The 27,974-nt window shown below is 37.1% G+C and overlaps 1 protein-coding gene across 17 annotated transcripts in view; it reads right to left on the bottom strand.

Annotated features, from left to right (window-relative positions):
• ATP2B2 (ATPase plasma membrane Ca2+ transporting 2) overlaps positions 1-27,974 on the bottom strand; it is a 427,775-nt gene that overhangs the window by 83,096 nt on the left and 316,705 nt on the right. For 10 of the 17 annotated variants that reach the window (XM_075432741.1, XM_075432743.1, XM_075432749.1 and 7 more), the window contains 6 exons: positions 20,207-20,464; positions 19,087-19,212; positions 10,389-10,514; positions 8,534-8,566; positions 6,940-7,035; positions 967-1,008 (listed from right to left, as the gene is read on the bottom strand). In XM_075432741.1, the coding sequence (XP_075288856.1) occupies positions 967-1,008; positions 6,940-7,035; positions 8,534-8,566; positions 10,389-10,514; positions 19,087-19,212; positions 20,207-20,464 (681 nt within the window). The remainder of the gene's footprint in view (positions 1-966; positions 1,009-6,939; positions 7,036-8,533; positions 8,567-10,388; positions 10,515-19,086; positions 19,213-20,206; positions 20,465-27,974) is intronic. The other 7 variants (XM_075432745.1, XM_075432740.1, XM_075432747.1 and 4 more) reach the window with 4 other exon arrangements.

Raw genomic sequence — 27,974 nt, 5'->3', positions numbered from 1 at the left:
ATGCTTTTTAAAAGCAATGACATTCCAGTTTATATATGTGTATGTGTCTGTTTTGTATTGAGCACAGACATAAATAAAGAGAATGAGATGAAACAGCTTTGCTTTGACTGTCATGAACAGATTGCACAAAACCTTGCTTATTTGACCTGGAAATCTAATTCATCTACCTAACCTTAAAACTTACTCATTTAATATAATTTTATTTAATAGTTTTGGACCATTGACAATTGAGTTTATCTATTTAGTTTCTGAACCACAATCTTTGCAATCTTTAGAATTATCTGAGAAGAGCAAGTTATAGTTTATTTATTTGGCATAACTTAAAGAAATCATGATAGCTCGTGTCTTGTATAATCAAAAAGGAACCATGACTTTGCTTCAGAGTAAGCAAGAGATTTATTTAAATTTCTTCCTGAGATTGTACATTAAATTAGAAACTTCTAAGATTCTTAATCTTCCTGTTATTTGTCCTTTTAATACATTTTTACATTGCTAAATAATGTAATAGCCAGTATCTTGGGCTTTAAAGTTTCCTTTTATTGCTTTACCTTCTCCCTACAAAAGAAAATATGTCCGTACAATGCCATTAAACACCAAAGATGACAAGACATATCAAAAATAGGGTTGGAAATTCACTAATAATACATAGCATATGTAACTTGCACAAGAAAAATGAATTCAAATGAGCTTTGTGACATGCAAGTATCATATATAAATGGCTTATTAAAAATACTGATCTTCTGCTATCCTAAATACCCAATATATCAAAACTCTGTAAGTTACAATCTCTTTGATAGCTTTTTTTGTTAGGTTTGGTCCTTAGGGTTTTTTTTAACATTCTGCTTGAACAATAGGGCCATTTTTACACACAGGCACAAATCACAAATTTTCATTTTATTTTTTAACAGAATTTAACTACATGTTACAAATAAAATCCACAACCTCCTTAATATGAAAGAAGATTACCTTTGTTCTGGCTGTTCTCCATATTCCCATCCTGCATTTTGCCTATATGATGAAAAATTTCAACAGACAACAGACAGTAAACAATCTTCACCCAAGACAGAACATGAAAATGGGAATTTAAATAAAAAGGGCAGACAAAAGTAATGAGCATGTTACAGATACTTATTTATGATCAGTAGCCAATGTTATCATGTGTTTACTTAGAAGCATGGACAACCTAGCTGCACACATTCAAGGAACTGCAGTCAAATTCAGTGTTGTAACATGTAAAATACTAAATATCAGCACATATTTTTGAGAAAATTGCATAATTTAAGAGGGTGAAACTAATGAAAAGAATGCAGTAGAAAGCAGAATTTGAATAATATCCCTGAACTGAAATTTGAGAGAGCTGGGACTTAAAAAACCCACAGGTATAATTTTGGCACACACCAGTATAAAGTATGACTTTCTAAATGTATTCCAAAATTAAATTAATTATTTTAGTAAATTAAGACAAAATATAAATAATAGTGTTAATAAATACAAATAAAAATGTAAATGAGATACTATTTTTAAATTACATCTTCCTCACTTGTTTGTATTATTTAGCAAGTTACTCCTGTAAATACAAGTGCCACTGATCATCCTATATTCAGGTTTACCCTAAAGAAAGATTTGCCAAGTGCATCTGTAATTTCCAATTTAATATTTTAGCTGCATATAGTCTTACCATACCAAAGTCCTTATTTGTTTTTTTGAAACTGAAAATACACCATTTGAAAGCGTGTATGAAATAAAAATGGCAAAATACAAATTAGAGCTTACAAAACTTTGGTATTCAGAATAACCAGTAAACAATTTCAAATGTATTCACAATTTCTTGGTGGGATCCCTTATGAAACTTTCACGGTGATATATGAATTTATCTTACAGAAAAGACTACTTGAGTTTCATAAATATTACATTCAGAATGGATGACATTCTCTTTTTGTAGTTATGTATAATGCACAGTAAAAAAAAATGCTAAGGAAAATTAGTAGTTAAAACACCTTTACAGGGTTTTTGACACATTCTAAGAAATGTATCATTAGAGTTTATTAAAAAAATGTGACAGCTTGCTGTTGTCAGCAGCAGCAGCTCTTCCGACTTCCTGCAGTAATACAGCTGGTACTGACATGCAGAATAAAGCAGGAGAAATTAAGCTTCAACATATGTATTAATTTTTTTCACTCTGTTCTGTGAATAAATAGAAGCAAAATCGAAAGGTTAAGATGCATTTCCTGCATGTTTATATTTTCCATAATTGGGAGATCATTAAAAACTTTCCTCTCAAAAAGAACAAAAATGGCCAAATCAGTCATCATTTACCACCAGAACATTTCAACCCATACTAATACGCTACAGACACTGCGAAACTCGAAAGCACAGAACGACAGTCAAGTAAAGGATGTTTCGCTACATACAGTCATCTCAGTACCAAGATGGATTCCTAAAGTACGCTGAAGTAAGCCATTGAGCATCAACTGCTTCTCTCTGTTTCTTACCCTATTCCCACCTTGGCTATCATAGGACCTCTGAAAAGGTACTATCTGTCTTCCAAAGACTTACGTTTTGCCATGAGACATGAATCTGTGAGCCTGAAGAAAACCAAGGTGGGTTTTCATTGTGAAATTTCCTTAAAAATTTTTGCATACAGAACATCATTGAACTTGGTATCTGCCTAATGGCTATTTTTCTTAGAACAGTTTTTAATAAAGTTAGTGGAAGACATGAAACATCTCTAGAGATTCTGATTTCTGGCTGGAGGATAAAGCCTTTCTTAAGAACTGGAAAACATTAATTTTGAGCAGACAGTCTGCTCTATGTCCTGCTCTATAGTTCCTTTTTCAGAATACAATGCAGAACCTTAAAGCAGTACAATAGAAAATTCTTCAAATTAAAAAAAACAACAACAAAAAAAAAACAACAAAAAAAAATCAAAAACAAAACCGTGACTTTCATAACTGGCGAACACAAAATACACTGGTTTTCTATGTAAATCAAAGTATCTAACTTTATGATATATATTTGTTATTTAATAGGGGTATCATAATTATCATAATGAATACAATAACAATTTATCTACTCTGGTTACCTAAAAATACCAGTGCACAAAATGGACAATCATTAACAACAGTGTAAACGTAGGTATGTAAAAATTGTATTCTTAACCTCACCAGCTGCTGCACTTTGGTTAGGTGGAGGGGAGTCATGGCAACTGGGTATATTTTGCAGATTTTTTTCTTCTTTTTTTTTGGAAACAAGAAAGTAAAAGGGACAGTGTTTGGGCCCTGAAATCTGAAGGAATTAATCTGCATTTATTTTTACCACTTTTCTAAGCGAGGATGAAAAATCAGAAGGTTTAGAAAAGAAAATAGAGCCTCCTAATATGAGCTGCATTCTGCAGTTGCTTTGAAGGTTTGGAATTTGAATATAAAATGGTTTGCATGTTGCCTTTGCCTTATTAAAGTCTCTGTCTTTTGGAACATACCCATGGCACCCTTACTGCCAGAGTTCTAACCCCCAAATCCAGTTACTACTTCAAATAAACTTTCCAAGGAAGAGTCCCCTTTACCTCCCCCAGCCCTTTAGGAAGAGTCATTGAGACAGAATAACAAAGACCTGTCGCTGGTGTCAGAAATTATTTGTTCATTGGAGGAACTGCTTGGAATCAACCAAAACAGCTAAGTTCTGCTCTCCTGTGCTGTGCTGTGATTTTCCGAAATGTCTCGTCTTGCAATAGAAATGAGTTATAGCCCTCTGCATGCCAAGTCAGGTATATTCTGCAGCCAGTACGAGCTGACGCACAGTGCAGATCAATATATATGGGGAAAAGTGACGTCAGGCATTATCTGAAGTGAATCGTTAGGAATTCTTTCACGCCGTGTGGTGTCAGAGCCAATGCATTAGGTTAACCACAAAAGAATAAATGATGCCACTCTATCAAACAGGAAGTTTTAAATAATTCTTGTATACGCTAACTAAATAACTTGCACTTACAATTCAGAAAATACTTAAAAATATATTAAAACTACAGCTTGCTTTGCAGGAATTGAACAGTAGTGTACGCATGCCAGAACTGACCGAATTAACAGTAGGTGTAAAGTACTTCAGCTGAGACACTTCTCTAAGTCTGGTATGATATTTCTATATCAGAATAGAAATAGAACTTGAAGAAACAGATTCTCTGAGTACCAAATTCCAAAAGAACCCCAACAACCCAACATGGAAATCCTGATTTAGGAATTGGGTCGTGCTCTACTGGACAACGACAAGCACTCCTTTCTCTAAGGAAATCAAATTTGGAGGAAACAAGCTGTAAACAGCGATTACTGCTTCCCGTATTTCCTTTAAAAATATTTACCTTTTCTAAATACAATAGTTTAAAATTAGACAAATTTTCATTAATTACTATCTTTCTGTAACATTTTCCGATCTGCTCCTAACTTTAACTTGCAACTTTTAAAAAACTGAATATACTGTCCATTAGTTTTAACAGAGAGGCCAACAAACCATTATGTATTTTAATCTCAACTACTAGAACCCAATAGAATTTACAATAGTTCCTTTGATGTCGCAGATAACAAACGGGCTGGGTCACAAACCTATATGAATTTACCACTGTAAGCTCCCTGACTGAAAACAAAATACTTCTCTCCTGTCAGCTGTATACTGACAACTAAGGCAATAACAATATTTTATCTGAAAGGGTAATATCTTGGTTTTCAAGTAACAAGCAATACCATTTCCTGAGCTAAGTATTTATTCAAGTATATAATTTTTTTTTTCTGATTCAAAGGTATTTTCCGCACAGAGGTATTCGACTTCAGGTAAAAATCTTGTTTCCAGTCACATCTCAGGGAGAATTCACAGACATTATTGAAAAAAACCATTTCATCCAGACCAAAAAAAAATTTACATGAACTTGGTCTCCTTGCTTTAGAACTTTTTTTTCCCTTCCCCTCTCCTCTCCAAACCCCTGCAAAACGATGTACATCTTAGGTATTCTCTAACTCACCGTCACTGCTGACTAGAAAAGCGTATAGAATAAACAGAAATCAGACTTTGGCAATTTCCCAGACACTGTCAAAGCACTCGGATCTGACTCCACTTGCCAAGTCTCAGCCCTCCTCTGAACACAATGTCAGGTAAGTCGAACTGTGGAAAGTAACTCCGGTCCGTGTTGATCAAAGATCTGCAGAACTAATTCAACCACCTCACTTCAGAAGAGTTAAAAGCAAAACATATTCTGCTGCACAAAAAAATGGACTTCTACACTCTTCCCTGAAAAGACCTGAGTATGTATCTCTCAACTCCAAGGTAAACAGGGACAGTAACTATGGTTTCTGATGGGAGGGAAGATGATGGAAGATCACATACTTAAGGCACTGATTTATTATCCCTTGGAACTCAATTTCTGTATTAAGTTCAGGCATTAAGGCCCAAACACACGAGATATTTACCAGGCAATTAAAGTTTTCTAACCGAGAGACCAGGTTAGAACACCACTTGGGACTCATTCCTGCCTCTTGCTGCACAGTGCTTCTCGGCCAGCAAAGCACTTCAGCAGATGCTTAACTTGGTGCTCAGCAACGTGCAGGACGGAGCATCAGTGTAGTGCTGCAGTCTCCAGGGGACTGAAGAGGGATATCTGATACCTGATAAGACTTTGTTGTGTGCGTATGCTTGTTTTACACACACCACAGTGGAATTATAGAGCATAAAGATTGAAGAATGAAATATTCATCATTAACTTCCTGGTTCTTGGTCTGTAAGGAATCTGAATGTGGGGTGTTGGAACCAGAATGATATAGGTTCCTATCATGCAGTGAGACACAGGGGTGATAAAGCCTCGTTTTCCAGCAAACTTAGAATGTGCAGGAGTAAAGTTTTAAATCTGGTTATATGTTTCTTTAAATTATAATAAAATTATTTAAAAATAGGCTGAAAGCTTTCCTCTGTCATTGCTTTAACTAAGATATTACACAGTAAATCTTGGTACCGGTTTAGCACTTGGTATTGCTATGTCAGAAAGGCCAGTTTCACATGCATAATGCAACAACGAGTGACCTGCACGGAAAAAAAATTCTATCACCAACACAATGAAAAGTAGAATTACTTTCATCAGTATTATTGGTGCTGTCCAAGAGGGCGAGGTTCCTATGGCAAATAAAGACTAATGTAGCTGATTATCAGAAAAATACGGCTGATGCCTAGACCAATATTGACCCATTCCATTTAATACTGCAATTAGACTATTAGAAGAGACACTGAAATATCTGTATGCTAAGAAGTGGGGTCAAGAATCTGTACTAAGGGACAGCCAAAATTGGCTATAGTAATATATATATTTTTCTTTTTAGTAAATATAGGTATGATCACAGATGATCACTGTCTAAGGGCATACACAAATATCCATAAACATTTTGTCAGTCAATCTATTCCAAAAAAGATGCTCAAAGCAGCAAGTTATTCCTAACACACTGCTCTTTGAGCCAGATTCCTGACCCCAGCACTATTTCTCAGAACTCCATGAAGACTACATGAACGCTTACGAGAGTGCCACATCAGATATAATCCATTTATCATGGTGGTATTCTGCAGACCTACACCAACAACTGTGTAAAGAGCTTTACCATGAAACCTCATGTAAAGGCAACTCAAAAGTTTCGAAACTAGCCTTACTTAACAGTTTAACTGCAGTTTTAATTAATGGCAAATAGATCACAATTCCTACTTCTTTCTCTTCCATGTTTAATTCTAGGTGAATAAAATAAACAAGTCGCAGCATCTTTGTGGCATCTCTTATAAGCTACAGAGTTTAGAGCAGGATCTCTCAAGGGTAATCACATGCACATACAACATCTGTGCACTTCATAAAAGGAAGAGGGAATCTTACACAGCCAGGAGAGAAATCTATCAAATAAAACAAGCTAGGTGTTCTTGACGTACCATTGACTAAGCTGGCATTTGCATTATCAGTGGCATTTGCACCTGCTGCACCATCTGTAGCTGAAGGAGGGTGGGAGGAGGGATGGGAAGAATCTACTGAACAATAATGAATAAAAAAAATAATAATAATAACAACATGAACACATGCACATGACAAAACAAAAAACATTTATGGAATACTATAGCTTTGTTTGCTCCAAAATCAATCTGTTTTAAATTAATTAACATAACTTTCAAAAGCAAAATGTCTTTATAAAAGTGTTACAAAGTAAGCCAAAAACTTATACATGGAATAGTAGTAATAAATAAATATGAAAGACACTTAACAAAGTTAACAGAGTTGGTGAGAACTGACTGTACACAGTACTACGTACTGCTTTGGTCCTTTCACATGTAATTTTTTTGCTTTAATTAAAGTGTTATGCAAATATTGAAATCATGGAAATATTTCCCTTGATTTAATAAATTTACGCAATGTATGGGTACTTCTAAAATATGCAGCATACTACATAGTATATACAACATTACATACTTGGTATTTTATGGAATGTTGCATATCATGATGCATGACTGCTGATACATCCCAGTCTAGCACGGTCTCCATCTACGGCCTGCCATGACCTAGTTGATACGCACGCTGATCCGAGTAGAAACATTAAGCTTTATCGCGTGTGGAAAGGCAGAAGAAATACAGAATGTTGGCAAATGTAGTCTTGAGGAGAATAATGAGTGATTTAAAATCCAAATAGACTTTATGTAATTTCCTGTTTTGTGGTGAAATGAACAAAGTGTCAGCAAAGAAAATCCTCTTTTTGTTTTCAGGAATTCTCTGCATATTAGAGAAATTGGTCAAGCAATCTTTCCTAACAGGAAGGTGAAAAACTCGAAGAAGGTTTTATTATTTTCTTATGCTTTTTTATACTAGAGTTCAGAAAATTAGTCTTTACAAATAATAGGTAAAACAAGTTTTACTTTGTTTCGGTTGGTTAATTGTTCACAACAGAACACAGAAGTCCTACAATGAATCCTGATCGAGACTCTTGAACTTCCTCAGTACTTGACCCATAGTGACTGTTTCACACTGTGCTGGTTTATTAGTCAAGAAAAATGGTCTTGTTTTATTTACAAATGGTAAATTAGGAGAATAAAATAAACAGCATACAGGATTTAAAAACAGACCCTGTATAACTACATTCATGAAAATTTCAATTGCAAATTTGATTACTGTGATGGTAATAACTTAAACTGTTTTGGTTACTCATGCTTATGTTTCATTCCATTTGGATACTGAGACTAACCAGCACAGCATGAACTGCTAACAGCAAATCACGCATTTCAACATTTAATATACTGTAATTTACTTCTGGAGAATAACTGATTATTCAAGCTTAACATTAAGATTTGCAACACCAACAATGCGTGCACAGTTAAATGTTTGCCATGAATGATCCTGTTGATTTGAAATTATTCTTTAATTTAACTGGTCTGATTCAAAGACGATTATTTTCATCATTAGCTCAACCCTGATTTGCACCAAAGCTTGCTGGCTAAAAGCCTCATCCTTTCATTTGATGGGGTACAGTTCTTACTCTACCTGGAAGCTGATGTCCATCCTCCTGTTCCACACCTGTATGATGATTTTTACAAAATGTTAATGAACAATAAAAGCATACACCCATATAAGACTGAAACAAACATTTATGACTAGGAGGATTTCAGAGAATTGCAGGTTTATAGATGAGAATACATAATTTGAGTTTGGGCCTCAGTCTGCACCCAGCTCTGCCCAGGCACTCCTCTGCACCAGCACAAATCTGTCAGCAACATCAGAAAGTGGGAAGGAATTTTCCTGGTATTGTAGCTATATGCAATTAGATTTAGCATCTGCATTAAAAGTTCTCGCACACCTCTGTAAGAATCTCTGCCTCTGGGTAGTAAGTTACACCACAGTGCAGTGCGTTACTCTGCTATCTCTGATTTCTCTTCCTCTGCCTTTCAAGGCTATCCACAATGAACCAGGAGAGAATCACCAGTGTCCTGAGCAACACTACCCAGAGAAGGCCAACCCAGTCAAACACAGGACCCCAGGGCAGACAGCTGTCACCTTCAAACAGGTACTGGAGTTGCTGCTTCCCACCTACAATATCCTTAGGCACTGCCAAAACAGATGCTGCCAGGTCTCAAAAGGCCTGCATCTAGGAGTCCTCCTCTTAACGACAGCCAGATCAAACTCTAAGGAATTGTTCAAAACTAGTCTGACATAAAAGAGATTTACTTTGGGAAGTTTCAGTCTTTCTCCTAGAACTTACCCAGTTTTCCTAGAATCTACAATGCCTAGCAGCTGCTGTGGATTTCTGTGTAGAAATGACGTGGCAAACATTTCATCAGGTAAAAAGTGATTTCCTCAGAGGCACATGGAGCCAAGTGCAACCATGTGCTGAACATATTCAGAAATGGAAACTGTAGGTCATGAAAACCATTTAAATTTGGCCTTCCTATCTGCAGCTTCAAATAATAAGGATGGAAATGAAAAAAAGGTGGAATCACATTGCCTGACAGATACAAAGTAAAACGTTCAGTAAAGCTGTGACTACTATTCTTTATTAATAGTGAAAACCATTAAAAAGAGTGAAAATGTCTAAAAAACCCCCATATTAACTGGCCCTTAATTATGTCTGAAAGATGTTCTTAGAACAAACTGGGAACGAAATTCTGAAAGTAGACTTGAACAATTACAAGTAGACTGTACAAACAAAAACTGGAAAGGACACACAGTAAATCACGTTTCTGCTTAGTGTGCAACCCTTAAATTAGCAATTGATTATGACATCACACTGTAATAAGGTGAAAAGTCTGAAGAGACTTCTTGATTTCATTAACTGATACAGGACATCAAAGTTAAACTCTCTGTTAACATTTACTGCTACTTTGTTATCTTTTACTATTCTTAGTTTGACCTTTACACCTTAAGATATTAAAATGCCTCTAAAGTCAGTCACTGACATTAAACAAGTAGGCTAGCGAAAAGCCATGTCTTATCTTTATTATTTTAAGCTCAAAGAAAGACGCTACCTCTGTGATCAAGTTTGTTTTTTTTCTGAAGAAAATATTACATAGATCTAAATGCACAAGAGCAAAACCTTAGCAAGTTTTAGGTGAGTATGGATTTATGTAAAGAAAACACGGCAACAGGGGTATACCCATGTATTCCCTTGCATTTAATTATCTATTGAGAGTCTGCAATTTCACACTGGAAAAACATCTTGTTATCCAATGCATCTATTGGTTAACAGCTTTTGCTGTTATTCTGTGTGACATGTAATGACAAAAATGTATACAAAAAAAGGAAGGTTTAAAAATTGTATTTGTTTTAAAGAATGGAGGAGAGCTCTGGCTACTCAAAGCCCAAGAGCCTTCTTCGAAGCATCCTTGTGTGTTGTGGAATTTACCTTTCTTATCTTTCTTTTCTTCTTCTTCTCCTCCAGCACCTAGCAGAGTAAAGATGATGCCTGTCTGAGAGTTCACACCCACAGCAGTTACAAGCATTCGTCCAGAGCCTTCCATGACGTGAGTACCTGAAAATATGCAATACAAGTTATATATAGCTACAAAAATAAAAAGAACAACCATTAAATACTCTATGCAAGACTTTTACTGTAGTGCTGAGAGAGATTTGTTACACTTTAAAAACCTATATTGAGGCCAATAGCATTACATACCAAAACCAAACTCTATTGCTGTGTATTGTTCTCAACCAAGAACGGATGTTTAATTGCAAATCTTAGGCTGCACATCCATTAACCACACAGATTAGATTCTAGTTTTAAAACAAATACTGTCACTAACCAAGTTCACATAATCTTGGAAGATAATAGTTTAGCTTCACACAGTTAACTCTTGTAAATTTGAAATTATTTTTTCCAGAGTTCTGCAAACACTCCTCTGTGACTCCAGTCAAGATTACACTGACTGTACATGGAACACTATTACATAAATGAAGTGAAAATATGTGTAGAATTTCTCTTATCTTTCTCAGTTATGGTTGATTTACAGACATAGAAAAAAAATATTTTTTAAGACATTTTCACATCTTCAAACTTGAAAAAATCAAAATTATTCAAGGGGATGTTCAATTAAATCAGGAGATTCCCAAATGGCAAGAAGAATCTGATGTACATTTGAAAACAAATTCAGTACATACAGTTTTTTATTGCTATAAAACAAATAAAAATGTACTCTATTTTTTCTGAGAAAGATCATTTGTTTAACGAGGTAATTATTATATTAAGTAAATTCCTTTTGAGAAACATTTCATACTTTATCATATGAAAATTGTTTATTTACAGCTTTTATTCCTATACTGATCCGAACGTTAGCTGCATCTAAGATCACAGACTCCTGCTCTGAGTTTTGGAAACACAAAAAAATAGAAATTCCTAGAAATGATCAAAAATATTCTGATTTACATTTTGGAAACATTTTGTAACAGAGAATTTGCAAAGATTAGTCTACGCAATTGCACACCAGTGATTTCCAAAGAAAGTTTGAAATCGAAGAACAACTGTTATAACATGTATTTAAGGTCAATTAATGAAAGCTTATTAAAAAACCTGTCACAAGCATAGGAACAAATGTGCCAAGCTTCGTACCAAATTGTGGCTAATTTGTCATTTCATACGGTGACAAAGTCTTAATCTAAAAACTTCATTATTGAAGTAAAATTTAAAATGTTTGAAGAATTTAAAATGTTTGAATCCTTAGTAGGTAGTGAACTTTAAAAGATATAAAACAGATCAGTAGTGCTCCTATGAAATATATGAAAAATAAATAATGACAAGAAACTACTGACAGATAAAGCTATTCATTGAAATAGACCTTATATTTTATCCTTTAGTAACAGAAAATTATGTTATGCCTGTTAAGTGTAAGTTGCTGTGAGAACACAGAGGAAAAGCAATCATTTCTTAACACAAAGTTGACAGAGCAAGCTAGGACTGAAAGTTTACTGGACTTGGGTCTTTTTAAATACTCTTTCCTGTATTTGAAGAGAGAAATAGTTTGGAAACTACGAAAATAGACTGTAACACACAAACTGTTAACCTTGACAAAAAATCACTGTATAAATAAAAGACAAACATGTATTTATACCTCCAAGTGAACTATGGATGGACACATAGTTACCTAGAACCTGCTCACAGAGTATTCTATTATTTAACAATTGTTTTAAATCCTAGGTGACATAGTTTGAAATAAATTATATTTTATAGATGAGTCATTATACCAGACTTGAAGCTGTGGGACATCAGAAGAATGAGACCAGATGGAATCAGAACATAGGGTTCTGACGGTAGGTTTAGATTAGATATAAGGAAGAAATTCTTCCCCATGAGGGTGGCGAGGCCCTGGCCCAGGCTGCCCAGCGCAGCTGTGGCTGCCCCCTCCCTGGCAGGGCTCAAGGTCAGGCTGGACGGGGCTCTGAGCACCCTGGGCTGGTGGGAGATGTCCCTGCCCATGGCAGGGGGGTGGGACTGGGTGATCTGTAAGGTCCCTTCCAGCTCAAACCCATCTGTGATTCTATAGTCCAATAATTACATTTTTCTTTAGGGTGCGGAGGACACAGGACAGGGATGGATGACATGGAGAGAGAAAGCATTTTTACTCTTCTTTTGAAGCTATTTGTTGGTTTAAGAGTCTTTAAGTGAACTAAACACTTTAATGGTTGTGGTAATAAACCAGTTATACTCCTTATAGCACACGCTTTAATCTGTGACAAACTACTATTCTTTGCTGGGTTTTAATCTGTTGTCCCTTAGATCCTCACCTCCCTTCAAAAGTTACATTGCTTTACAATTATCAAGTCTGCCATAAATGTAAAGTTCTCCATTTACCTTCCTTAAGACAACGTCAGTGTTTCATTCATTCTGTGACAGTAGGAATTAGATAGAATCATTAACTGCCTTGTCCTAAACAATTCAGTGGCTAACAAGGTAAAAATTCTGGTATGCTTATTTTCAACTATCTTGCTCCTATCACTTACCCATTACCAGTCCATATTTTAAAATTAAAATGAAGTCGTTCACTGATACCTGTAGTTCTGAAATGTAACACAGCAGGGCACGCCTGAAGCCATGGTAAAAAAGAAATCTTCAAACAAGCTTTCTGCAAACTCTTGCAAAATGGCTTTTAACCAACTGAACTGTGAGCCTGTTGCACTGAGCAAACAGGGAATATAATTAATTTCTCATGGAGAACTTTGTTGGGCATTCAGATCTTATAAACCTGAATGGCCATGGAAACACTCTTTCTTCCCTCCCTTTTTGAAAAACACTTTATTGGGTTCATCCTCATCTACATATATTAATTATATTGAGTTATCTCAAAAGCTGAAAAAAGGAAAGAAGGATCTGTGTCCTTAAAGAGATCAATATTTTTTATAGATATACACACCCTTGCAACCCTTTTTTAAAAAAATCCCATTTTCTGATTACTGCTCCTACAGTTGCTGTCCAAAACACAGTAAGCAATGCAACTACCTAGCTCCAATCAAAATATCTTTCGCCAAATAATCAAAATCTCTCATGTTCTTAAAAGGAAGACAGAAACACAGAACTGCAAGAACATCTGTCAACACTAAGCCTGATTTGACAGCATAAATATCTCATCAGAACACTACGAAAATTTCAACACAATTCAGCCAAATAAAAATTAAGCCAAAAAACACCCCACCCCACACTAATGGTCAGATATATTAAAAAAAAAAAAAAAGGCAACAGACCTTCTCAGTGCATCAAGAACTGTACCTATGGCTTTATGAGATAAAATTTGATTCCTTAAAAAGTCATTTGCTTGCTTTCATGTGATAGAGCAAAACGTCACAAGCATACAAATTAGGTCTGCCAACCAAATAACAAAAACCAAGTACGTTCAAACCTAAAGGAACAGACAAGATCTTTAAAAACCAGAATAGGCTTGGTTGTTCTGGTTCAGACCAACCAGAAAAAGGCTGAAAGTTAACTCGGAAATTTAGAGGAACCTCCTTTAAGATGCAACACCGTTTAAAATATATTTTAATTAAGAACTTGCTTTTAGTATTCCTAAGTTTCACTATAAAGGAATCTTATTCTGCGTTAGACTACAAAGGTGGGTGGAAATACCCTCCAAAAAATGGCATGTACACCTATGTTTCAAAGCTAGCTTTGATAGGAAAACGTGCACCTGCCAGATTTCAAGCTCACCTCTACACACCTGGAAAGGACAACAATATCTTAACTTGAAACACCTTTCTGAACCTTTTCTTAAATTAGTCTTGTAAAACATAATTCAAAACTGTTAAGGTGAATATTAAAGCATGTTTTAGAGCAGGTGCTAATTTATCATCAGATTATGTTCCACTAGCACTACTGGAAAAATTCTTCAGCATCTAAACGAAACCAAAGAGCTGAACATCCTCTTCCACCTAACTGGCAACTTCACCATTTAAACGGTATTTTATCAGCTTGAAGCCAGACATGGGCTCTACGACTTCAATCAGCTACTGTTACATCAGTGGAATTTGGGATTGAAGGTACGTTTTTCACTTAATTTGTACACTAAGCACATATTCCAACTTCATGTTGGACTGTTCTACTGACTTCTTTCCCTCTTAAGTCTAATTTTTCAATACTAGTAAAATACATTTTTTCATATGCTGAGTATTTAATTTGAAGTTAATAAATGGAGAATATTCCAAGACAGAAAAGAAAGAAGTCCAATTTAGTAAGAACAGAGATAAATAAATTAGACAGATGAGAAACCTATTACGGCACATACTTTTTCAGATAAAAGCACAATTAAACATGAGACTGCTCAGAAAATCCCGAATCTAATAATAGTACTGGTGAAACAGATTGCAAATAGGGCTGAAAAACATGAAAAGAAAACCAGAGCATGGCAGTTTGGAGGTTTTATACTGTTTTATATTGTTTTGTGAACAATAATTCTCTATCTGCGTATCTAAACTGGTATAGTCATTTCAACTATTGAGAGGTAACTGAAGTTAATAAAGTGAACCAACCACTGGAATATCCTCTATGAACAAAACTGAATTTTCCAGAAAAAAAATCATCTACAAGTAATTTAAAATTTGGAACATCTGAAGTTAGCTGCTCTGTTCTGAAAATGTTTGTGGTGCTAGAAGCCTAGCTTAGGATATTTTCTGGCAGTGAACTAAGACAGAATCAGAACTATTTTTCTCTAGGCAATAACTGACCTGGTTCCTTAATCAAGCTTCCTTTTTATTTCCCAAACCTAACAAAGCACTGTGACCAAGAGATTTCTTTTGTTTATTTGTTCTTGAATAAGCTCTGTTTTCTTTGTTTCAAATCTTTGTTGTGCATTGCTAGAAATATGCATTTGTAGAAGTTAGGTTAGGATAAAATGTCCGTCTCAGTTCAGTGAGAACTACACCAGGTGAGACTGTCTCTGTAACCCTTTCACACCTTAACCAAATTAATCTAAATACCTGGGAAAAAAGTTTTAAACAGTAAACCTCATAAGGTTATTTTTTACAGTGTTAACTTTATCACGTGGCAGCCCAAAATACTTCACTGTGTGCAACACTGAGGCCAGACTCACTCAAAACTTCTGTGTTTAGGAATCATGGATTTCTGCAAACTTTGAACTATGCAAAACTTGAAGGGCACATCAGCTTCAACCAAGACAGTTGAGGAGCAGTTGGTTTGGTTAGCCAAGTTTTCTTCATCTGTTGGCTAATACACGCCTATGTTCATCGCAAAGAAATTTAACGTCACCACAGTCTCGCTCAGGCTGCTGACATTTGATGCAATAGCTTATGCTACACCACGCATGCAAATGTCTGTTAATGAGCTAAAGGAAGGAAAATGTTTTAGACAGAAGGACAGTGGAACTATAGAAGAGAAGCCGCTTCTTTTGGTTTCAGGTACATCAGAGTCTGTATTTCCATTTCTGCCTTCCTAGGTGGTACCTAATGTGCTATACACAGATGGAAATGAACCATCTGCTTTAGTCAGCACTCGTACTCTTAGAATTGCTTCTCAAGTACAGTAAATGACTATCTGGATGATTAAACAGGACATTAAGCACAGAAACTCATTTAGTTTAATTATATCATTGAAATTGGTTGAATATTAAAAATGTTGTTTCAGGTGCCAATGGTGAAAATAATACCTCCTGATTCAGGGTGTTTATCTTTCACCAAATTTAAACTCACAAAACAAACTGCGGCTGCCAATGTAATATTACCTTTTTTCAGTTATTCCTCTGTCAAACCTGAACTGTTTTCATGTCCAAGAGAAGATTGAGGGAGAACAGTGGCAAGCAGCATCCTGACAGTATTTGTCTAAATTCCAAAAGCCCACCTGAAGATAACATACTGATGTGTTCAGGTGCAAAGATAAGAGGAAAATTTAAGGTCTGTTTGATGTTTTTGCAGGGAGTTGGTTTGTTTTTTTTTTTTTCTTTAAACAAGTTTTATAAAATATAGGTCTCTGCTAACATCCAAGGGTGTTACAGGAACTCAGTTTTCAAACCAGGTGAAACCCATCCTGAAAGACACGGTGGTTTCTAAGTTGGGAGGTTGTGGACTTCTAACAATTTCCAGCGGGCAGATCAGCCCCCGCATCATTGGGATTAAACCTTGCACTGTATCTATGGAAGAAGGTAGTTTTTTTGTATGACAGAATCTCAAATCATCAAATCTGCTCCTGAGCAAACAGTTCTGGGATTTTCTAACATGGCAGGAGTAAAAATTCCTTAGTACATTCGTTAGTATTCATTGTTACAATATCACATTAATTCTTCACCTTCTTTCTAATCACAATGGAGATTACATAGTAATAGAGAAAAATAAAGTGTATAAACTTTTTTTAACTCTGCAATAAAACACAAAGACAAATTTCTCTCCTTATAGCAAAGAAGTCTGAGTTTCGGGAAGGAAGACAAAAACATCTTTTCTCCTAACTGGAGTGCTCTCCCTTTCTCTTCCCACCATGCCTTTCAGGGCAATACCTTCATGTTTTATCACAGTCACCACTGAACTCTAGAGTATTCAGAAAGATCTCATCCAGTTTAGGAATATGTGAGAGTACACAAATCAATGGAAACTTCATAATCAGAAAACCCCTAGCACTCAACACCAGGCCATGTTTCATATGTTTGATAGAACTCTATGATGTTTCATGATAGAAGTTTCTACAAGAAAATACCATTATTAAAACTATCTTTAAAATGAAAATTTTATGCCAGTTATGAAGTTATATTTACAACCATCAGCTAAGAAAAAAAGAAATGGAAAAAAATGCACAAATATTTCAAGCACAAGACTGGAATACAAATCTTGCTAGGAACAGCAACAGCGAGCTACCCCTCTTCAAAATTTCACTGCAGGCCTCCCTGTTTACACACTGGAAGGCATCTCCCAGAGAATTCCTAATCTACAATCAAGTTCACCTAAATATCTGCACGACTAGGATAATCCAAATTAGTGTAAATCTAGCAAAAATAACAGTCAGTAGTTTCACACACTACTCAGGAAAGTCAGAGCACTTCAGTTACCCTACAGTGTATCAGGAGGCCAGAGGGACACCATGAATTCAAAGGTGGCACCGTCCCCACCATTCAGCATTTCTATATGTGCGTTGCCTGCAAATGCGAAGCTCTTCATCATATTTTCTCTGTACAAACGCAGCCTTTGGAGTTTGCAACTGCTCCACTAATCTTTATCAGCCTCTACTGAACACGTGCAAACACATTTTCCAGACATTTATAACCTGGAAAAACTTGGGATTTTACAGCATAAACAGCAAAAGGCACACACTTGGCAGGGACACTGCAGCAAAAAAATTTAACAAACAAATCCCAGAATATTTTTAAAGAAACCAAATAATTTTTTCTCCTAGAAGGGCAAAAGAAATTTGTTTTGCTGTTTTATTCTCAGAAGCAATAGAATTGTTTTGTCATTTGAAAAAAATAATTTTTAATACACAGTTTCAGGCAGAAAGATGCTTGAAGCTTGTTAAAATTAATTAACATGGTCTTTTGTAACATGAAGTCTGTGGCAATGTCAGGTCCACAAATAAATTGGCAATTTCTTCATCTTAAGTTAATGCAGCCACCTTTAGACTGAAATCTGGTGGTTTTTTACCAGACTAAAGTTCTATCCTTTACGTAATAAATACTCACAATCTTATAGTCAGTGAACTAATTATCTGATTTTAAATTTGGAAAGGATTTGCACTGTTCATTCAATACAAATTGTCACATCCTTACTTGTCACTACTTGTCTCTTCTGAACAAAAGCATCTCCCAACAGCTGTTGCTTGGGCAACCCCAGGTCAGCGAGGTAGGATGGGGGCAGGCTTTCCGCAGGGATGTGTACTTACCTGCTGCACCGTGACCTAACCGTGCTGTTTGGGACGCCTCTTGGCTGACCATACAACCAGGCAAAGAGAACCCTTTCCATAAATAAAAAGTTCACATGTATTTGAAAATTACTGTTGCAGTTGTAACACATTGATGGTTATGAGATCAGCAGGCTGTTATTTTACAATCACATCCCACCTGGAATCTATTGACAACCAACCTATTCAGAAACTATCTTTCTTAGAATTAAAAAATCACATTCTATTTAACTGATTTACTGTATAGAATTATATTACAAAGCACAAATATTACAAATAACTTGAATTTACCACAGAGGTCAGGCCCACAATATTTTAGTATATCCATCTCCTTCTCAGCACATTGTTTCTTTTTCTATTCTATGTCGTATACACACAAAGTGTTTAAAGAAACGTTAAAAGGCTTTGAAATTTAATGGTTAAATTAAAACTAGCATACAACAAATTGAAACAGTTGTTAATTCCCTAAGTGATATTTTCCCTTTCCTCTGCAAATGTTTTATTACTTTCTCACTCCATAAAATAAGTACGATGATCAGAAGCCGTTGCACACAATCCAAAAACAATAGCATGTCCTTTGAATGACAAGCAGACAAGGCCAGTGTCCGTGTTCAAAAGATCAGCTGTATCTAGGGTACCGAAACCTGATGGTGTGGAAAAACAAATCCAAACAAAACACGAACAGAGCAGCACATGAAAGATAACTCCGCAAGAATTCCAGCAGGTTTACCTGACAGCAGCATTGGGTCTTTGTCAACAGATTTGCGGACTTGGTCTGACTCTCCAGTTAAAGAGCTTTCATCAATTTTAAGATCATTTCCTTGAATAAATATCCCATCAGCAGGTAGAAGATCACCTTTCAGTAAGAACATGGTAATGGAAAACCACAGTGGCTTAGTAAGATAGTTTTTATAATTACATAATGATTTTATTATAAAATCACAATTAACAACAGTCGCATTAAAATGTAAAATGAAAGCAAAAGTGAAAGAACTACTACTGTATTGGTCCCTATTAGCCATATTACTGCAATCATATAGGGAAAGGCCTTCGTACTGCAAAAACTTCTTGCCTAATGCTATCCCAGAATCAGAATGCATCACGTTTAACATACAATGAACACAGTAATCACTGAGATTTGGCAGGGGAGGACTCTTAACATGACACGAAGGTTTCTCTCTCAGACTTTATAGGAATTAAGAGTGGGTAATAAACAGTCGAGCTGCCCTCTCCCCTTCCCCTCTCAGGAAGCCCTTAGCTAAGGCCAGGAGAAGTTTGACAGTTGACAGAACGGGCAGTTTGCTGGAATTTGCCAGCTCAGCCAAACACAGAGTACGCAGAGTTCCTGCAAAAGTCTTGCTGCTCACTGGAGCATAGGGCTTATGATTCTCAGGCACCCACCTACTCGAAGCATCCGATCTGGGAGGACTTAGAGGATCCATAGCTCTGGAGCAGTCTACCAAGTGGGGTGAGCACAGAGGCACAATTCCCTTTCACAGAGGATTTAAAAATACTTCCTCTATTCCTAACTGGACAGAAATCAAAAATTCCAAATAATGTAATCCTCCATGGAAGAGAATTACCTTTGTATGAACAACTCTTGTCCTTGTCAGTGAAAGGAAGTGAAGATTACAAAAATAACATGAATCACCTAGTGCAATTTTATAGCAAGTTTCCTAGGTTTTCCTTTTGCCCTAAAAGCCAAACTGTAATCTTACCATAGACAATAAAGACACCACATCATTCTCTGTCATTTAAATCACTTCCAGTGAAGCGAGTCTATTCTGCTAGAAAGGGAAAGGAGAATAAATAAAGTTCAGACAAGTAGACATCTAGTTGACAAAACTTACCATATTTCACCTGTGCAATGTCACCAACGACTATCTCTGCCACCGGGATTTGGATAACCTGTCCACCTCGGACAACAGTGAATTTCTGTTCCTGCTCAATACGACTTTGAAGCCCACGAAACTGCTTCTCCTTGCTCCAGTCATTGAAGGCAGTGACGAGTACAACACAGATAACCGAGAGGAGGATGGCAGCACCTTCAATCCAGCCAGCTTCAGCCTCACCTTCATCTTCAGCTCCTCCTGTTGCAGTACCACATCCTGCAAGGCAACATTCAGAACCAGTCAAGCGAAGATCGGGTTTATCATGTTTAGCACAAGAAGAAGTTGCTGTGAAGTGACAACAAGGTTAGGGAATAGAATTGCTTTTCGAAGTACTGTCTGCTAAATGAAGCATGACAGAACAAAGAAAAAGTAGAAATAAAGATGTCTGAGGAAAAGAGAAAGAAAACAAATCAACAGAAATTTCAGATCTTTCAATTTTTCTACTGAACAAGCTATCCTTGGTAAACCCAAACTAAACAAAGAGGCAAAGAAGGCACCGATTCTGTTATCTAATAGAAGGGCTGATAGCTTCAGCTGCGCCATCAAGCATTTCCAGAAATTAGGACGACTTACCAAGAGTGGCAAAAAGGACTAAACAATGAGTAACATCAATCAATTAAAAGCAATGACATTAAATGAAGATTAAAGAAAACATTAAAACAGGTTTAAGAAATAATTTTGAATACAAATTCTAAATGTTCTCAACTAAATACACATATAAAAAACACATTTAAAAAATACTAAGATGAACTAAGTATATTAGTATTTAAACGTGATAATGAAATGTATTAGGGAACTCTGAGTGAAAATAATAGCCTAATACTAATTCATCATTCTTCCTTACAGAGAAATATAGTGACATGCGTATAGAACTGTAAGTATATTGTTTTTGTCACAAGTAAAATGGTATAAAAAAATACATTCCATATTAATTCTGAAGTGTTAATTGGGAATGGTTTTATGCACATCAGCTAATTATTTCAAAGTCACATGCGATTAAAATTTTAATAAATTTCCTAGAAAGCATTCACAAAATAAAACTAATACCAGTCTCCTCCTTAATGAAATAAGACCTAAGTTTATAAGCGTGAACACCAAAGTACACATACTAGAATCACAGCACTCATAAACCAACTGACAGGAGAGAAAAAAGATCTCAGTCTGAACAATAGAGCCTCCTCTCCCCAGCGACAGAGGGAGAACAGAAATGTTTTAATTTTTCATTAAGAACTGAACTAGGTATGCATTTGACATCACTTTTCCATCCTACCCAGGTACCAGTGAGGTTAGCAACCTAGCAACCATGCCGCTTCCATCTATGACTAAAGTTTAATTTTGGTCTATTCGTCACCTGTCACTAGAGGGAATGAACAAGCAATTCAACTTCTATTTTTAAGTTACAGAGATTTGCCTGTAACATAAGCATCATAATTCATTAAGCGGCTGAGTAATTACTCTCGTGTATGAACAGTAACAAAATTACCAAAAGCCAAAGGAAGAAAGATGAGACTGAACCTCCAATAAGTGAACAGCAGAAAATTAAAATAAATGGAGTTTTTACCGGTGTTCTCTGTAGTTTAAATTTGGACTTAACCTAATTGAAAGGCAAAGCGCACTCCCAAGAGAAGGGGCCCTCCTGGCAGGGATGCCCTTAGACTGAGGACCCACGTGAGCCTTTATCTGCGGTACAAGATCCTTGCTACAGAAACCATGCATATAGCACCCAAGAAAGAAATTGAGTAACCTTTTTGTAAGTTCAGTACCTTAAGCTACTTAAAACCAGTCACAAATGCAACTTACAAACCCTATCCTCAATTTTTTCCTTCAGCAGAACATCATTTTTGGGAAGGACTAATGAATTTTGCTCTGTTTAACTTTAATCATCTTAGTGGGTCTATATTAGACTTTAGATTCCTTTCTCAAATCAGTAGATTCACTTTTGCCTTGTTTGGATTAAGTCGTTTCCTAGTACATGTACTTCTGTATTAGCAAATATAAGACAAAAATTCACTATTCATTTTTCATTAGCTATGATTTAGAATGAACTATCATGAATATCCTGTTCATTTTAATAGCACACCTCCTCTCCTATTTCTCACAAAAGAAACATGGCGGGGTCTAGCCACAGTCAAAGACTGATTTTATTTCCTTTGTAGAAATTTAGTCTAGCTCATACAAAAGTACAAACAGGCGTTGTTTCCTGTGCTGATCTGTGCTCCGGGTTAACCAACAGCCGTAACGTGCAGATTGACCCACAGCGATGGGCAGCGCAGCAGTTTTAGGCATTGTCACTGGGGTGATATTTACCTATTCCGTAGCACGCCTTCATCGAAAATCTTGCATTTCTGCATACGGATTACTGATAATTTACACCATAATATTTTCTACAAAATCAAGAATTAACATTGTGTCATACTTAAATACAAGTTTTTCATTTGAGCTATATCAGCATAACCCCAAAAATCAGCCATTTGAGACACAAGCTGTGCTTTGTGCTTCATTATAAGGATTCCATTATGGCTCTGGACATGTGTAAACTTTATAATAATATTAGATTAGTAGAATATTGTATATTATAGTCATAGCTGTTATTCCAAAGAACCAACAGGGCTGGTCACTGTCTCAGGTGCGTTGGATAGCGAGTCAGTGCACTTGAAGCCAGTGCTAAAACACCGTACCTGGAATGGCTTGGAGGGTAATATTTCTCTGTCCCTTCAGGAAAAAAACAAACTTCTTGATTCAGTAAAAACAGATTAAAAAAAAAATTCATTGACTTAAATAATGAAATTAATTTTGTGTGTATGTGTTGTCAGAACTGGTCTCCGTATTAATATAAACAATACCATTCCTAGAATGTTCATATCACCAGAAAAAATAGTCTAACATAGCATGTAAAGGATACAAGATGTTATCATTAAGATGAAAGGAATTGTGTTTACCTGTCTCATAGATTACGCACAAGCAAAGAACATAATTCTCTCTTCATATTACAGCTGAAAAAAGTGTTTGTAAGAAAATCTGGAGAAAACAGACCGAACTTAGTTCAAGCTCTTGGAAAGCGTCCTTAATTTGATAGGTTTCTGCACTGAATAGCAAGTCATGATTTTAACTTTTAAAATCCTGAGAAAATCCTCCATAACCCAAAGGAAACAATAACTGTTCAAATGTGTTTAATTTATTTTCTGTTCATTCAGACAATGCTAAATTCAGATGAAGAAAGGTATCTGAAGGGTAGGAAGGAATTCTTGGAGTGAGAGCCAGGAATAGAGAAATTGATAGACATCTTTTAGATGGATGGAAGAAATGGTGAGCTGCTACAGAGATTTTAGAATCCTTATTGGTCAAGATTCAATCTGGTTTCTACAAAACTGCAAGTGTTGCTTCTTACGGCAATCCATCGGTTCGGCTTATCTCACACACCAAGATGTAAATTCACCCACAGAAAGGGACAGGCAGCACGAAGCAGACAGCTCCCACTGGTTTTATTCCACATGACTCAAAATTAAAACAGTTAACGGGGACACGGGAGACACAAATTCTCTTTTTTCCTCTCTCTCAAAGGATCCAAACTGGGAGGTGTGGTAGATACACCAGAAGGCCGTGCTGCCATTCAGCGTGACCTGGATAGGCTGGAAAGCTGGGCAGAGAGGAACCTGATGAGGTTCAACAAAGCCAAATGCAGGGTCCTGCACCTGGGGAGGAACAACCCCATGCACCAGTACAGGCTTGGGGTGGACCTGCTGGAGAGCAGCTCTGCGGAGAGGGACCTGGGTGTCCTGGTGGACAACAGGTTAACCATGAGCCAGCAGTGTGCCCTGGCTGCCAAGAAAGCCAATGGGATCCTGGGGTGCATCAAGAAGAGTGTGGTCAGCAGGACGAGGGAGGTTCTCCTTCCCCTCTACACTGCCCTGGTGAGGCCTCATCTGGAGTACTCTGTCCAGTTCTGGGCTCCCCAGTTCAAGAAAGATGAAGAGCTACTGGAGAGAGTCCAGCTGAGGGCTACGAGGATGGTGAGGGGACTGGAACATCTCCCCTACGAGGAGAGGTTGAGGGAGCTGGGCTTGTTCAGCCTGAAGAAGAGAAGGCTGCGAGGGGACCTTATAAATGCTTACAAATATCTGAAGGGTGGGTGTCAGGAGGATGGGGCCAAGCTCTTTTCAGTGGTGCCCAGTGACAGGACAAGGGGCAATGGGCACAAACTGAGGCACAGGAAGTTCCGTCTGAACATGAGGAAGAACTTCTTCCCTCTGAGGGTGACGGAGCACTGGAACAGGCTGCCCAGGGAGGTTGTGGAGTCTCCTTCTCTGGAGATATTCAAGACCCGCCTGGACAAGGTCCTGTGCAGCCTGCTGTAGGTGACCCTGCTTCGGCAGGAGGGTTGGACTGGATGACCCACAGAGGTCCCTTCCAACCCCTACTATTCTGTGATTCTGTGATCAGAACTCAGGACCACAATTTTAAAGACCACAAAAATGTTGACAGTGCACAAATGAGAATCTTACTCACTGCCCTGCAGATCCCCAGCCTGCAGGCTAGCCAACTCTGTCCTCTCTTAAGCACCACGAACGCGTGTGTTCCTGTCTGCTCTAATTCCCTCATTTCATCCCACATGTCAGATTAATGGTGGTCCTAAGCTATCAGAAAAAACAGTACTTCGTTATCAGTATGCTTTAGGTTAGGAGGAAGCAGAAGTTCAGCTATGCAAGGAGTCTGAATGTAAAGGAGCAGAATCATAGAATCATAGAAGCATTGAGGTTGGAAAAGACCACTAAAATCATCAAGTCCAAGTGTAAACCCATCACCACCATGCCTGCTAAATCATGTCCTGAAGTGCCACATCTATACGTTTTTTTGAACACCTCCAGGGATGGGGACTCCACCACCTCCCTGGGCAGCCTGGTCCAATGTCTGACCACTCTTGCAGTAAAGAAATTTTTCCTAATACACAATCTGAACCTCCCCTGACATAACTTGAGGCCATTGTCTCTTGTCCTATCACTCGTTACTCAGGAGAAGAGACCAACCCCCGCCTCACTACACCCTTCTGTCAGGCAGTTGCAGAGAGCGATAAGGTCCCCCCTCAGCTGCCTCTTCTCCAGACTGAACAGCCCCAGCTCCCTCAGCCGCTCCTCAGACTTGATGTCCAGACCCCTCACCAGCCTCATCGCCCTTCTCCAAGTTCAAGCCGCAGCTGAGCAAGGCTTTTGAATATCTAAGATTTGCAGGTAGGTACTTGTAACGACAGTTCAGAAATTAAATTGCTCTTTTTCTGGATCTAGCCTACTGTAACTAAAACCAGGCTCTTTAAATGATTAACCAAGGTGATCATCAGACTTTCCCAGAATTTTGTCTTTGCTTTTTACAGTCCCACAGAAATGGAATGGGATAAAAGTGCTAGATTAATTAATGCAAAATGTACACATCATTCTCATTATAAGAATAAACTATAGCAACTTCAAGAGAGTAAATAACTATCTAGTTCTTACAATAGTAAAATTTCAGAAGAGATTTGTTTTAAACAGAGATTTACAAACCACCAGGATTTAAAAATGCAACCTGCCCTTCAAGAGATGACCTATCTGTCAGGAAACATTTTCTTGAACTGTGTTGTGTTCTTGCTTCAAAATTATGTTAGAAGTATTCCCTTATAACAGAAAATAAAAATGGAAACTTGCATCTCCGTTGGTATAAGTTTGAAGAATTCTTTCTTATATACTTAAGGAAAGCATTTTTTTTCTTTTTCTTCTGCCATTATGTCACACAGGATTTTCTGGAAATTCTAGATAGATCCATACAAATTTACAAGAAGAAACTGTATGTATTCATAGTAGAAAAAAACTTATTTCTTAAGGTTACGAAGTTCTTAAGTTACTACTTCTACACTTATACTATCTGTCCTCCTTATTGTAGTACACAGAGTGACACAGTATTGACTTTACAGAAAAGGGGAAAATAAGGAATATAAGTAAGACACACAAAAGACATAAATACAATGTCTTAGTAGCAAAATACAGTTCGAAGCATTTCAGGTTTAGTAAGAATGCTCATCTAAGCTTTAAAAAATCGTGTTAAGGTGAAAGATTGTTGCTCTGCTTTCACAGCCAGTACTTGGTTCCCAATGTTACCAGAAAATATGCCTCAGATTTTATTGAAAGGCACAGACTGAGAGCATCACAAAAAAAAAAAATCTTTAACATGCATATGTGATTTGTAATAGGCTTTCATTCCAACACAGTGAATTGTGAAATACTCATTTAAAATTATATTTAGCATAGGTCCTATGTGTCAGAAAATTCAATTTCAAAGAAGTAAACAAGTTTTAATACGAAGTTATTTTCTTCCATAACCATGAACATATGCCATGCGTGTGTCATTCCCCAAAGTCTCATCCTCATAAGACAGAAAATGTACACTCAGTTTGAAACTGAGATGATGAAGATTTGACTGCAAGTCAGAATCTAAAGGGCTGTAACTCCTTTGGCATAGAAAAAGCAGATGAAGTCATAAAATGGACTAGCTTGTTCCAAACGAGGGTGCAGAAACTTACAGGTGAGCCGACCCTTCCCCAGAGGAGTGGAAGGACCCGACAGGGCGGCCTCAAAGGACACTCAGAAATACAGTATCATTGTGTCCTCCATAAAATATCTCCAAAGCACATAACCAAAGTCTTGTGGAAGGAGAACAGAATTTTACAAGCTTAAAATCTGACCAGAAATAGGTCAGCAAAGACTGCTGAAAAAGTTTTTTATAGAAGGGAGATGAAAGGAAGATAGAATCCAAAAGTACAGAGGATTTAGGAGAAAAAGAATGGGAAAGCAATTCAAACCAACACACGCAGTCAGCCCATCTGAAATGGCAGCAGCCTGGACTTCTGTCTCATCAGAGCTTGTAAGGAACCTGGGCACAGCAGCTCTGGGCTACAAAACCTGCCCAAGAACCTGGAAAGCTTAGCAAACACCTAGGCGCTCAGCCTGTGCTGGACCCATTTATGCACTTAATTAATTGCCAGTAATTTCAAAATAAGCCTGAGAAGCCTACTCTGCACTAGCAGTATGTTAATGATATATAAGGTTTTAGAAAGAAAAAATAAGAAAGCAGGGCATAGGGTATTAAAAGGGAAGGGAACTGTGTGATAAAGACGACACTTGTGCCGGAAGAGGAAGGTGCAAAAGGAGAGGAAGATCTACACGAGCAGGTTAAAGCACTTCAGGAGGACAGTAAGCAAGAAACTTCACTGTAACTGGCAGGAGAAAACAATTTGGTTGGTGGTGTTAATCACTTCAATTTGATGAAAGCCAGAAAGGGGGAAAGCAGAAAAAAAACGAAAAGGCAACCAACAGCCAGACAGCATCATCTGAGGGTTTGCCAGGCTCATGTCCTGCTAGGAACTGGAACGCTTTTAAGGTCATAGACACCATTTCAATATACGTTTCCTGTAATATCATCAAGTAGGGGCAAACACAGAAAGAAGCACACAAGCACAGTGCAGCTACAAAGAATATCGGTTTAAGATTTCAAATGATTATGAGGAGATTCTTAAAGCTGCTTTGAATAGCATAACGATTATAATTACAAACCATGCAGTCATAAGCCGCAGCATGGTAATTTTTAAATCAGAAAAAGTGTATTATTAAAAATATGTGAACATCTGTATTCCTAATGAAGTCCCAACCTACAGCACATACCTCTCAGCTACTCATTTCAACCTACACATTTCTATTTTTAA

This window comes from Opisthocomus hoazin, chromosome 11 (assembly GCF_030867145.1).
Source record: "Opisthocomus hoazin isolate bOpiHoa1 chromosome 11, bOpiHoa1.hap1, whole genome shotgun sequence".
NCBI lineage: Eukaryota > Metazoa > Chordata > Aves > Opisthocomiformes > Opisthocomidae > Opisthocomus > Opisthocomus hoazin.
Note: the sequence above shows the minus strand (reverse complement) of the source record. Positions and strands in the feature narration are given on the sequence as shown.